The sequence below is a fragment of the Alternaria conjuncta genome (assembly GCF_024043145.1).
Source record: "Alternaria conjuncta strain BMP 0040 chromosome Unknown scaffold_9, whole genome shotgun sequence".
In the NCBI taxonomy this organism is placed as follows: Eukaryota; Fungi; Ascomycota; class Dothideomycetes; order Pleosporales; family Pleosporaceae; genus Alternaria; species Alternaria conjuncta.
This window is the reverse complement of record NW_026250098.1, coordinates 443,943-456,791: the sequence shown is the minus strand read 5'-3', so window position 1 is coordinate 456,791 and position 12,849 is coordinate 443,943. Positions and strand designations below refer to the sequence as shown.

The window sequence follows — 12,849 nt, the reverse complement described above, 5'->3', positions numbered from 1 at the left end:
CATGCTCCTCCATCTCCTCCGTAACTCGTGACATTTGCCCACCCGCCCAGCATTAGTACACCCTATTAGTCCAGTCCAGCCATATCCATGTAATATATCAGATTTTCGTTAGCGCCCGCCCGGCTCAATATGGATAATCTCCCCTCTTCGGTGCGGAGCGAAGCGGTCGCTCGCGCATCGCCGGCTGGCGGGGGTAAGTACGTGTGATGTGATTTTCAAGAATGGGCGGGAAAGATCTTGTTCGGATGTCATTTGCCTAAATGGATATGCAGGGTTTGGAGGATGTGGTGATCGGTAGGTGAGGGTGGGAAGGCGGGTTCTTACTCATCTGTGTTTCTTGAGGTAAGGGCGTATCTGGGAGGTGCACTGTGGGGTTTATGATGAGCGTTTGGGGACGAAGGGGATCTGGGTGTGGCGGTATGGCGTGCGCTCGTGATAGGATGGCTTTTGAATATTGGCTAGATCGGGTGCTGTGAGTGGTCTCTTGACTTCTTTAAGGACGTTTAATGCCTTGGACTTTTCGGTTTCCACCAACCATTCTAGCTGCTTCATTGCACCACCAGCCATGTCTCATGATTTCTTCCTGTTGAGTTCACGCCACAATGTGGGGTTCTTGAGCGAGTGTAGAGTGGCTTGTCATTGAAGGCGTAAATGTTTTGCCGTACAGCGTTGCAATGAACGCCCCTGAACCTTTCTTCGTCTTGCTAGCATACAGGTTGACTCCTTCTGGACCCAAGAAGAGGTAAGGAGAAGAAAGACGGTACAGTCGTAGTAGCATCACCGGCAATTCCGGCACTGAAGACGTTATGAAGAGATTGTCGCGCCGCTCGTGGCGCAACATGCAATCCATTTTGATGCGAATATTTTATTGATAGGGTATCCATGCATGACAAACAACCACCATCTGACAAGGCTTGCCAACCAGCATCCAAAGATGAGCGGACACAAGAGAAATGAGAAAAGAACGTGACGATCGTGAAAGAGGGCTGCCAAAAGCGAAGGGTGACGCACGGCATCGGCGTCACCGATACTATATCGATATTAAAGCTAGTATGCCAGCGGCGAAGAAGGCCATAGTAGGGGAGCCAGACATGAGGCTCTGGGCGGCGGAAGCCTCGCCAGCCAGCACTTTGTCGTCATTACGGATGCAGTTTGTCTTGGCTGTAATTTCCGCGGGACAGACTACGCGTTTGAAGTTCGCACTGTGTGACGTTAGTCCATATAATTTGTGTAGCCTGCGGATCGAGATGAGGGCATGTTTACCTAGGGTACGATGCATCCTTGAACCAATCAAAGCGCCATTCGCAACCAGCTCTCAGGTTCTCGGGTAGCTTTTGGCAGTCTTCGGTGGAGCTGACACCCATCATGAGCTCACCGAAGACGCTTTGGTCTACGCCATACTGCTGGGCGCATGCATTTGTCGATGTTGTGTTACCGCCAGGAATCTAGATAGTTAAGCTTTGCTATTATGATGATGAACGTTTATTGAAGGCTTACTGCTAGTGAAAACCGGTTTCGGTCGGTCACATCGTAGGCGGTATTCGAGGCTTGAACAATCATGCTCTTGCCGATCAGAGGCTCACTCGTAAAGTCGAGCTGGTAGCATGCGCAGCACCAGGCGCCCTCTATACCTCCGTGAGTAAGTTCGGGTAGAATAAAGGCACCGGCATAGCCATATGAAACAGTGTCGTTGATGGCCCATGGCTGCTGGCTGGAGCACTGAAACGCGGAACCGCCGTTACAACCAGTGCCGGCAGCATCGTCCGTGGGCTTGTCGTCGGCCGTACACGATTCTACCGGACTCGAGAAATCTGCTTTGCCGTTCCAACCACATGATGGCTTACAGCAGTCCCAGAAACGAGATGTGACGGCCTCTCCAGTATAGTTGAGATGTGCGCATCGTGCAAAGACCGCGAAGAGCTCGACGGCAAGGGCGATATTGCGGAGATGTTGCGGCATCATTGCGGAATGAGTGATCTGAAGTCGAAGTAGAAACCGAATGGCATGGTTTGTTAGCCAGAGTGATCCGCGCGCAGTGCCAGGAAATTGTATTTGAAGGATACTGAAAAAGAGGGGTCCCTTCTTTAGTCCGGCTGCAAGGAGAGATTAAACTGTTTTCGATACTCGAGGCCGAGAACCATCATGCTGTGCACCGTGCAGGGGTGGGCGGAGCTTGGGTACTGAAACGGTACCCGGGGTAGTGGCATCTGAGAGGTCAGAGAGCCGCTGTCACAGTTCCCACACGCTGTCAACCTACCCGATGCCTTGACTTGCATTGTCTGGCCTTATAGATTGCCCCTGTCATTGCCTCGTGGTGCATTTTCCCCACACTCTGCACGCAACGTTGTATCGCTCCCCGCAATTCGGCAATCGCGACATCTGCTCGCAAGGTCGCGTAAATGAATGCCGGGAAGGACGCGACAAAACCGAGGAACTTGTACAGCTGGGTTGCCCGTTGTTGTGCTTTATGCTCGCTCTCGTGTTAGACGAGAAGGTTTGCCCAATGTCTCACGCTCCGCCCTGCCCCCCTTTCAGGGCTCATCTCGGCTATTCTCGCGACCGTTCAAAACGAACTTCTCCGCTTCTTGAGCTGCAACCGTTCACACCGCACTGCCGTGTGACGCAACCTTGAAGGCTGATAATACTCCGGGCGCTCGGTTCACGTGGCCTCAAAGAGGTTGAGCACCGTAGCTGAATAGGGAAGCAGATGCACCCGATTGGCCGCAACTTCAATATCGCTACCAGACTAGAGGCCATACTGAAGCACGCAGTAACCGTTTTGCTAGGATGCTTTGAACTTTGTGTAAACAGGTTGCTAGCATCGCTCCGGCTGAATCGACGTCGTCAGCATAGTCACTGGTCATGCGTAATAGCGCGTTTGTCATATAGCAGTCGCCATCGCCAACATCGCTAGACGGTGTTCGCAGTTTCGCGATTAGGAAAGGACCGAAGTACGTGGCATAAGTATGGACCGGATGTTTGGTTGAGAGGGCAAGGCATGAACGTCTTCCATGTCTACTATCTGCCAAGCCACCGATACACGAACTCTGCCCCACCCGGCGTTCGCTCAAGTCTCCAAAGTCCACTCTGCTGAGACAGCAAACGCTCTGGAACTTGGATACGAGTTGCCGCCTGGGCAGCTCTTACACCCCTGGGCTGGATTCCCGGCGATTGCCGTCGAGATGTGCGCGGTGGATTTTGAAATCATTATGTTAATTCACCGCTACTAATACATCGTTAACAAGCGTACATGCTCGTAATACCTCCGTAGTTATGCAAATTGTGCATATGCTCCTCAACGCCGTCAAAATATGCTCGTCACGCGTAGAGTCTCGTGTCTGTTCTCCGTCTCTCATACTCTAGTCGAGCGCCGGGATGCGCTCAATCACTTCTCAGCATGCTCTCCACCAAATCACCCAACGGTCCCCAGAAGTCCTTGCTCCCACTTGCCAGCCCATGCTCGTCTATGAACAGCACATAGTGCTTGAAGCTGGTGTTGAGATGAGGCTCCAGGCCCAACTCGATGATGACGGGGTAGTGGTGGCAGTAGATATGTGCGTAGACGCGGTATAGACGCTTGAACATATTCCTGATGAGCGCTGGAAATGTCTTGGGGAAGGGAACGCCGATGCGCGAGGGAAACATGGACTCGTTGTCGACATTGGACTGTATCCATGCCATGAGGTGTTCGATGTATTCGGGTGCGGGCATCTTGGTAGGCTTCTTGTAATTCTCGGAATCTTGCCAGAGGTACTCAAACCTGTCGATAGTCAGCATTGCGCATATGTGGACTTGGTTCATACTCACTCGTCGGTCGCTTTCATCTCAGGACAGCTTTGTGGCGAGCAGAACTCTGTGATGGAGCCATAGAGCAGGTTGATCTGGTTGTAGAAGTCGACGACTGCGGTCGCGTATCAGCACGAGTCCCCAAATCGGCAGAGATATGCTCCTACCATTGACGGCAAGCCACTCGTCCTTGTCCTCGCCTTCGGGTAGCTTGACAGCCTTCCTTAGACTGCCGCTACCGAGTGTGGCCTCGGCATACTGCTTCAGCTGCCAGCTGCTGGTGCCTCGATTCTTCGACGGCTTGAACGGTGCGCGAGTTCGCGGGTTGCTAGCGCAGAAGTCAGCCTGTGTTCGTAGTATGAATCTCCCATCTCAAGCGAGACTTCTCTCCAGCCTTCTGCCATGAACTCAGATGTCTCTTTCGACCTGGCATATCCCAATAATGTCGCATGGCCTGCACATTGTGGTCTTGTCGCTATTGATCCGTGTATTTGCGCAACTCCGGCGCCAGGCTCAGGCGCGACAGGCTAGCGATCAAGGACGCGATTTCGTCTCGTGGGTCGTATATCCTGCAGTAGAAGAGCGGAAAGGGAGACGAACATTGTACTTATAAATCCCGACATATCTACTCTCGATTCGTGCTATCGTATGGACCGGTACTGCGTGCGTGCGTGTGTGCTATCTGCTGTCGCGCATTCCGATGGTTAGCCAAGGCAAACAATACAAGGTAATGGGACTGCGACAAACCTGGTAGCAACAAGAAGTAGAAGGTCAAGGTAAACAACGTGAGCGAGCGACAAGAAGAGGGTAACAGAGAAGGGCAGAGAGTCAATGACGTTGGATGGGCTGGCTTGGGGGAGGGGTGTTTGGACAGGACCCCACAATCAATCGCGACCGCCGCAACCACCGGCCTCGATCGCCGCACTAACAACTTGGTCCAGATGTCGCGCCCACCCAATTGGCCCACCCTCAACTTTCATGTCTGCTTTTTCCGTCTGACCGCCTCGAGACTTGTTGGAAGAGATGCGAGACGAATTTCCGCTGGCAGCGCATTGTAAAATCTGTCTCTCCTATGCGCGGGCTGCATGTTGTCGCATTGACTTTCGTGAGCGCATCACCGAGATATACCAACGGAGGTAATTCGGAGAAGAAAAGAAGATATCGTAATGTTTTTGGGAGGTCTACTCTAGGTCTATTCTAGGTCTAGGATATACGCTGACAACTTCCACCGCTGATGATTACCGCTCCATACCCACACATCCTGTCAGACCTCACTTGCTGAAGTACGGGTCTTGCTCAAAATAGTCGCCTTTGTCACGACCACGTCCGTTGCGACGACCGTTCTGCGTCTGCGGCCTGGAGTCGGAGCCACCGTCCGTCATGGTCTCAAACTCATCCGGTTCGTAGTCCTGCATGCCCGTCTTGATGCGCTGAAGTTGACCAGCTACGTAATGGTGGAGACGATCCTCCATTGCCGACTTCTGGTCAAGGGCGGCTTGGTCCAGTACACCGACCGAGTTCTTGCGTTTGATCGGGCTTGTAGCGTCCTCCTCTTCGCCGTTGGTTGAGGTCTCTCCCCAGTCACTTCGGAAGCCTATGCTACGGCTAGTAGAAGATCGGCGGAGTGTCTGGCGCTTCGCTGGTTTGCCTGTCGTGGTGAACACATCGTCGAAGTAATGGTCGGCAGCGCCTGTAGGTGTGCGCGGCGTTTGTGGCAGACGGCACGTCATGCTGCACGTCGTTAGTGAAGGTACTATACGTAATGTCGTTGAGCTTACCCAGTGTCGTGAATCATCTTCGCAATCAGACCGGTCCAGCCGCACTGATGCGTCGCTCCCAAGCCACGGCCGGTATCACCATCGAAGAACTCGTGGTACCACATGTAATCTTTCCAGTTCGGGTCAAAGTCGAGCATTTGGTTGCCGTCGTTGATGGCCCTTCTACCGTCATCTCCGCGAGCAAACAAATGCTGAAGACGATGTTGAATCTCCTCTGCAACGTGGCCGAGATGCATGTAGTCACCCGACCCCGTAGGGCACTCAACCTTGAGATCGTTGCCATAGTAGAGATGGAACCTCTGGCAAGACTCGATGAGTAGGAAGTTGACGGCTAACCAGATGGGACCTCGCCAGTTGCTGTTGCCACCAAAGAGACCGCTGTCTGAGTCACCGGGAAGGTAAGCTACCTCATACTTCTGACCATTGACGTCCATGCTATAGGGATGATCCTTGTGGTATTTCGAAAGCGATCGGATGCCGTGGTCGGCGAAGAACTCATCCTCGTCCAACATTCTCTTCATTATCCGCTTCAGTCGGTCTTCGTTGACAAGTGACAGAAGCAAGCGGTCGCCCTTACCACGTTTGGAGAGCGTATGGATGTTGCGCTTCGAAGTTTCGGGACGGTGAGCAATGAACCATTCCACTCGCTTCTTGAAGCTGGGCAGGCGGTTGATAACCTCCGGCTCTAGCGTCATAGTCGAGTACAGAGGAATGAGACCGACCAGAGAACGGACGGGCATCTGATGGCTCCATGGACCACCCCAAGAGATGGCATCATAGTAGAACCCGTCCTCCTCGTTCCACAGCGGCTTCGACTCGCCGTCGCTGCGGAATTGCATAGCGTCGCTGATCATCAAAAAGTGCTCGAAGAACTTGGAGGCCATGTCTTCGTAGATGCGTCGTCGCTTGGCGAGCTCAAGGCAGATGTTCAGCATGTTCAGGCAGTAGAAGCCCATCCAGCCAGTACTGTCGGCCTGCTCCAGGGTACCGCCGGTCGGCAATGGGTCTGAACGGTTGAAGAGACCAATGTTGTCGAGACCGAGGAAACCACCTTCGAAGATGTTCTTTCCGTCAGCGTCTTTTCGGTTGACCCACCACGTAAAGTTCAGCAACAGTTTCTGGAATACGCGCTCGAGGCAATCAAAGTCCTCACGTCCGTACATCTTGCGCTCAATCTTGAAGACCCGGAATAGCGACCAGGCATGTACCGGAGGGTTCACGTCGCCAAAGTTCCATTCGTATGCCGGTAGCTGCCCGTTCGGGTGCATGTACCACTCACGTGTGAAAAGGTCGAGCTGCTTCTTGGCGAAGTCGGGGTCGATCATGGCGAGTGTGATACAGTGGAAAGCACTGTCCCATGCGGCGAAGAAGGGGTATTCCCAAGAGTCGGGCATGGACAAAATATCGTCCAGGTACATGTGCTTCCACTCCTTGTTGCGTATAGCCTTGCGACCGGGTGGTGGAGGAGGCATGCCAGGGTCGCCGTTAGCCCACTGGTCCCAGATGAAGTGGTAGTATTGCTTGCACCACATCATGCCGGAGAATGCCTGACGCTGGATGTTGCGCAAATCGTCAGCGATTGGGAGAGGGCTGATTCTGTAGTAAAATTCGTCGGCTTCGGCGCGACGCTGTTCTATAATGTCGTCAAACATCTCCTCGTCAAGGAATCCGTCGTTTCTCTTTGAGAGCCTGAAGCGGACTACAGCGCACTCGCCAGGTGGGACACCGTCGCCTTCGTCGAACGCGTACCAAGCACCGCACTTGGTACCAGTGTTCTCAGGATTGACAGCATCCTTCTGCTCGTCCACGATGCGGCGATGGATAGCGTCCTTGACATATGGAACCTTGTTCTCCACGTTCCACAGCCCCTTGTAGTTGGTGTCGTTATCGGTGAAGAGAAGCTCGGGCTGTACGTCTTCGCCGCTCGGGCCGGTGCCAGGGGACGGGGAGAGCTGGAAGTAGCGGTCACCCAGCTTGTGGTGTTTCGACTGCGCCGTTGTTGGGCCAATCTTGGTGATTGAGGGTTTCAGACTCGGGTCCTCGTGGCCCCATGCCCAGGTATTCCTGAACCAACAGTGAGGTACAATGTGCAGCGGCGCCGGTTCTGGGCCACGGTTGTAAGCTGTCACTCGGAAGCACATCTCCTCTGGATCGTCCGCTTCCTTCGCAGTCTCGATGAAAATGTCCCAATACCGGTCATCGTCGAAGATGCCTGTGTCAACGAGGTTGTACTCCTTGTCCAACCGCGTTCGCTTCGCGTTCGTCTCGATGAGTTCTTCGTATGGGAATTTCCGCTGAGGAAGTTTGTACAGGAATTTCATGTACGAGTGCTGCAACTGAATCAGCGGTATTTCTGTAGCGAGCGAAGCCAACATACAGTTGGCGTGTTGTCCAGGTGGAAATGGCACTCCTTGAGCGACTCGCCGTGGTTACCCTGTGGGTTGGATAAACCGAAAAGGCGCTCCTTTAGAAAGTCGCTGCAAGAAAGTCAGCGTGTATCGCAAGAGTGCCACTGGCGCACACATACTCCTTCTCGTTCCAGAAAGCGAAGGCAATGTTCTGGAAGCCGTGTGTATCAGACACACCAGCAATGCCGTCCTCGCCCCAGCGAAAGGCGCGCGACCGCGCCATGTCGTGCGTGAAATCTATGAGGCATTAGAGAAATCGGATGGCACCGAAGGCGAGTACTCACGGCTCCAGGCATCTCCATCAGCGCTGCAGAAGTTTGTTAGTAGCATACCATGGCGTTGACAGCAAGGGTACTCACGAGTAATCTTCGCGGACTGGACACTTATTAGATTGATTGCAACATATTCATGGGAATAGAGACTGACCAGTTGCCCACTGCCTCTCGGCAACGTAGGGGCCCCATCGCTTCCAGTAGGCGGTGCGTTCTCGGTCCTGCTTCAGACGCTTCTCCTCTTCGCAGAGGTACTCTTGATTCTCAATGAGAACCATGGTGACAATGTGTGCCGGAGGGGTGTAGGAGGAGTGTTGACGGCAGACAGCAAGTGAGGTTTGGGCGTTGGCGCGTGCAGCGGCGTCGAAGGAATTATTTCCTGCAGGTAGTATGGAGCAAACAATGGGGTAACTCAGACGATCAAGATAGTGGAGAAGAAGTAGGTGGGGTAATGTATATGAGAGACGCTGATGGCGAGGGAGTCCAATGTTTGGAGGTGGTGTGCATCGAGGAAGAGACAGAAGGCGGACGGGATTTTGTCAAGGCGCGTGTCTTGGTGGTGGCTACCACCGACTTTGGACGCAGGAACTCGCGATGCATCATAGGACGGCAACCGTGCAGCGCGGGACTTATCGCGAACGGCTGACCTAAGCCCACTCTAGCCTAACGCCCTCCTCCGCCAGGTTTCAATCCCATGTCCAGCGAGCCGCAAAAAGGCTGGCCAGAAGCTTGGAAATGCCCATGCCCGCCGCTGCAGCAGCGTCGGCTACACGTGTCGCCCATCTGTTGAGCCGCTTTCAAAATCTCTGCGCCAAAGTGTTGAACGCGCTTACTGGGGGCGACGCCAACCGTGAACAAGCAACCACGATAAAGACGTTAGTCTCCGGTCCTCCCCACCGTGCCATCGCCGATCGGACCTGGCCAGCTTCGGAAGGCCCTTCTGGGGTGTGGAGTGCTGACAGCGGATCCCGGCATGGGGATTCGCATGCCACACGTATCGACTTTGGAGCGTGGTGTCGTCCCTGCTTCCGCGGCATGCAGCACAGTTATGTACAAGAGTTGGGATGCATATAGTCGCGTTCCCGAGCCTGCGCGCCAGACGCCAATTCACGTGATGCATCACCGACATCCGCGGAGTAGCCATAAACATATCCAGCCGTATGGCTACTCATGTGCAGAAGGTCAATGGTAATGAATGACGTCATCAGCTGCATGTCTTCGGTGAGAAAAGGTTAAGTTTGATATTATGAAACCAATGCTCACGAGCCGAGGAATTTAAGAATACGATAGAGCGTCTTACTGCTCTCGCAAGGGTGGCTGGGAAGTCGGTGTGGCATGTCTGGTCGCCCTACATGAACTTTGACCGGAATCGATCAGATATTCCCATTTGAGCAGCGCTCATACAATGCGGCTCAGTCCTACTCCTAGCCACGACATTATAGTTCACTTTCACCTCTGGATCCAACAACGCTACCGAGCGATCATGTTAGTGCACGTGTTGACCGAACTCTGCATAGTAGCCGACCAAGTCATCATCGCTAGTCGTGAATTGCTGATGCATGAATTACCTCTTTCGCATGCCTGCAGGCGCAGAGCTGGAAATCTGGCAAGTGTAAGGATTCCCATTCAAATGCTGTACGAGATCTATGCAAAGAGTAGCAAGCTTGCTAAAAGATTGTGATACTACCAAGCAGAACTCGAATCGCGGGACATCTGCATCGAAGAAAACAGGCGTGGTTGTTTGAGTGACAGGAACTACTGTTTGCTAGACTACCTACTGCCCAAGTCCAAACGAAGGATTTAGTGCTCGAGGTGAATTGCGGGTGCTTCCTTTGCGTATTCACCAAGTCGAGACGAGTTAGAATCGTGCAGGTGGCTTCGTAGCCTTATATCATGTCACTTTGGTCGCCATGGGCGCTGCGTAACCTTCCCATGGCGCTTGCTCTGCTATGGTGTTGATGGAAAAACATCGAGGCGTGGACCAGAGCTGGCCGCTAGCGCCTGCCACGGCGATTCTTCGGGCCGCACCATTGATGGTCAGGTACGCGGCCGCTCAGCTCTACCAAACATTACACGTCTCCCAAGTCCGACACCCTCACACAGTCACGCCCAAGATGCTCGTCTCCCTCACAGTCGGAAAGGTCGATGCTGGAGTAGCAGTGCTACTGACCGAAGACAAGCGTCTTGTGAGCCCCTCAATGCCGCTCAGCGCTCAACGCAGCGCAGGCGCATCCTTGCTCTTCTTCTGGCTGACGTAAAGGTAGATTGAGTTCCCTTCTATATTGCTACCCCCCGACATCTCGTCGGGCTCCATGGTGGATATCGATGTTGGAAGAAACTACAAAGCCGAAGCCGACGCCCAGAAAGCCTTCCATGAGCTCCAGTCGGACATCTTCCGCACCTTTGGCCAGCGCACCCCCTCAGCCCCCGTCCTCAAATGCCGCAATGCCACGCAAACCTCAGTCGTTCTCGAATGGGACCCTATCGATATCGCGACCGCCGAACTGCGCAGCCTCACACTATACCGCAATGGCAACAAGGCAGGCACAATACCCAAGCCCAGTGACGTGCACAGCACCAAGCTGAGTGGTCTGGCTGTCGACACGGAATATCAGTTCCATTTGGTCCTCAAAACGAGCGCGGGCACTTTCAGCAGCGAGAAGCTTTTGGTACAAACACACAAGATGACGGACTTGTCTGGTATCACCATCACGCCTGGCCACATGCCTGCGGCTCTCCGAGAGTCTCTGCAGCGGTCCGTGGAAAGAATCGGCGCCAAGATCGCGGACAATGTGCGCATCGACACCACGCACTTCGTATGCACCGAAGGCAGAGGGCCTGCGTGGGAGAAGGCGGTCGAGAACAACATACCTGTAGTTGTCCCAGATTGGGTCATAGGCTGCGAGAGGGAGGGCAGGATTGTCGGTGTGAGGGGTTACTACCTAAACGCGGACCCTAGGTTACGAAGCGTCGGCCCAGGAGGCTCACAGCAACCCGCCCAGCAATCACAACAGCAGCCTCAGCAACAACAGCAGCAGCAGCAACCCAGAAGTCCAATCATGAGCCCGCGCACCGAGGTGACACCACCTACACCCGAGCAACCGAGGCGTGACCGCGATACCGACGGTGCAGCGCCACCCCCTCCGCCACCCAAAGACGACGTTAGCGAGAAGAGCGAGCGAAACTCAGTGGAACCGAAGACGCAGACAGAAGAGCAAAAGGCTCGAACCGAGGATCTCAAGCCGCAAAATGGGAAGGAACCACAGCAAGAGGATAGCGAGGAGGACGAATCTGAGCCTGAGCCCAACGACGAGAAGTCTCTGGAAGCAAGTTTACCACAGAGACCGAAGCCAGGCCAAGCATCAGCTGAAGACGATGGCGATGGAGCCAGTTTTCAAGATGTGGAAATTTAGTAGAGGTGCTGAGAGGACATGTCAAATCTGGAATGCCACAGCGTGTCGACCTGGCTACCCATCTGCAGCATTGACTACAACCACGACTATAGCATTGTAATGATACCAATTTTCAAGACCACATTGCGGTTAAGATGACAGTTCACGGCCTTCTATTCGCGATCTGACTGCACTAGTCAGGGACATTGTCCCGAAATCACGGACCTTAGCGCTAACGTACTCGAACCCATCTCATTGGGCCAAGCCAGCATGTAGGGAGGATCCCTAATCGACCCACGAACACTAAGATCTTACGGCCGGTCAAAGCATCATATCCCACTCTATATAAATTCCGTCGTATGCCGCAATGTACCGATGCGCAGTAAGTCCAGTCTTCCCATCTCCTGGACTGCGGAGCCGGCATCATAGCAATGTCTCTTTTTAAACTTCCCGATATCATCATAACATTACAAGTACCCCTTCTCTACCTACTCAACATCCTTACCCTTGCCACCGGACCCGATCACCGCCTCCCTCGTATCGCTATCACTCTCCCTCTTCTCCTTCTCCTCGCCGCTCAATCTCTTTACCGAGAATGGGGGGATGCAGGTTGGGGCTACAACCTAGCAATCAACTGTGGAGTGGGCGCTCGTGTGTTCACCTATGTTGACTGGATCTTACTGGGGAGCCCCGACAAAGACGGGTGGTACAAGATACAATATGAGAAGGATGAAAATGACAAGAAGAATGACGACGTGAAACAGCTGGATTACAGAGACAGACCTGGTGGTGCAGGGAGAAGTTTCTGGAGCAGAGCATGGTGGGCTCTTCGTCTCTCGACGTGGAGCCGTTACACGGGATGGAGTAGTCAGGTCAAGAATGTGTGCATGGAAGTACCGGGCGACTACCCTCGTCTGTAAGTCTACCCCCAACCTATCATCCCCGACTCAACTAACCCAACCAAGTAAATTCATCGCCCGAAAGCTCGTACGCGGCCTCATCTTCTTCGTCATAAAAGACATTATAGTCTGCCACTCCGCCGCATCCCCCCACGGCTCCTGGATCGATATCCGCACGCAGAAACCACACCAGCCCTTCCCGGTTGACTCTCCCTTCCTCACTCGCTTCTACTACACTTGGCTTCATATCATGCTCACATTCACCACCATGGAGTTCTACAACATCGCTTACGGCATTGTATCCGTAGCCACCG

General features: G+C 53.6%; 4 protein-coding genes across 4 annotated transcripts; 1 reads left to right on the top strand and 3 right to left on the bottom strand.

The window, feature by feature from the left end:
• Positions 1-1,030: 1,030 nt before the first annotated feature.
• On the bottom strand, positions 1,031-1,959 carry J4E85_006608 (uncharacterized protein; the record flags this gene model as incomplete). Its single annotated transcript, XM_051470844.1, has 3 exons — positions 1,031-1,202; positions 1,264-1,445; positions 1,498-1,959. 3 exons carry the CDS (start codon positions 1,957-1,959, stop codon positions 1,031-1,033), a joined length of 816 nt encoding a protein of 271 aa, XP_051325054.1.
• A 1,422-nt stretch (positions 1,960-3,381) lies between these two features.
• MOB11 (Maintenance of ploidy protein mob1) lies at positions 3,382-4,248 on the bottom strand (the record flags this gene model as incomplete). Its single annotated transcript, XM_051470843.1, has 4 exons — positions 3,382-3,760; positions 3,808-3,901; positions 3,954-4,131; positions 4,213-4,248. 4 exons carry the CDS (start codon positions 4,246-4,248, stop codon positions 3,382-3,384), a joined length of 687 nt encoding a protein of 228 aa, XP_051325053.1.
• Positions 4,249-5,057: 809 nt separating this feature from the next.
• J4E85_006606 (uncharacterized protein) lies at positions 5,058-8,522 on the bottom strand (the record flags this gene model as incomplete). The annotated part of the gene is made up of 7 exons (XM_051470842.1): positions 5,058-5,517; positions 5,565-7,894; positions 7,942-8,041; positions 8,092-8,209; positions 8,257-8,279; positions 8,332-8,347; positions 8,399-8,522. 7 exons carry the CDS (start codon positions 8,520-8,522, stop codon positions 5,058-5,060), a joined length of 3,171 nt encoding a protein of 1,056 aa, XP_051325052.1.
• Positions 8,523-10,358: 1,836 nt separating this feature from the next.
• Positions 10,359-11,657, top strand: J4E85_006605 (uncharacterized protein; the record flags this gene model as incomplete). Its single annotated transcript, XM_051470841.1, has 2 exons — positions 10,359-10,430; positions 10,509-11,657. 2 exons carry the CDS (start codon positions 10,359-10,361, stop codon positions 11,655-11,657), a joined length of 1,221 nt encoding a protein of 406 aa, XP_051325051.1.
• Positions 11,658-12,849: the final 1,192 nt, after the last annotated feature.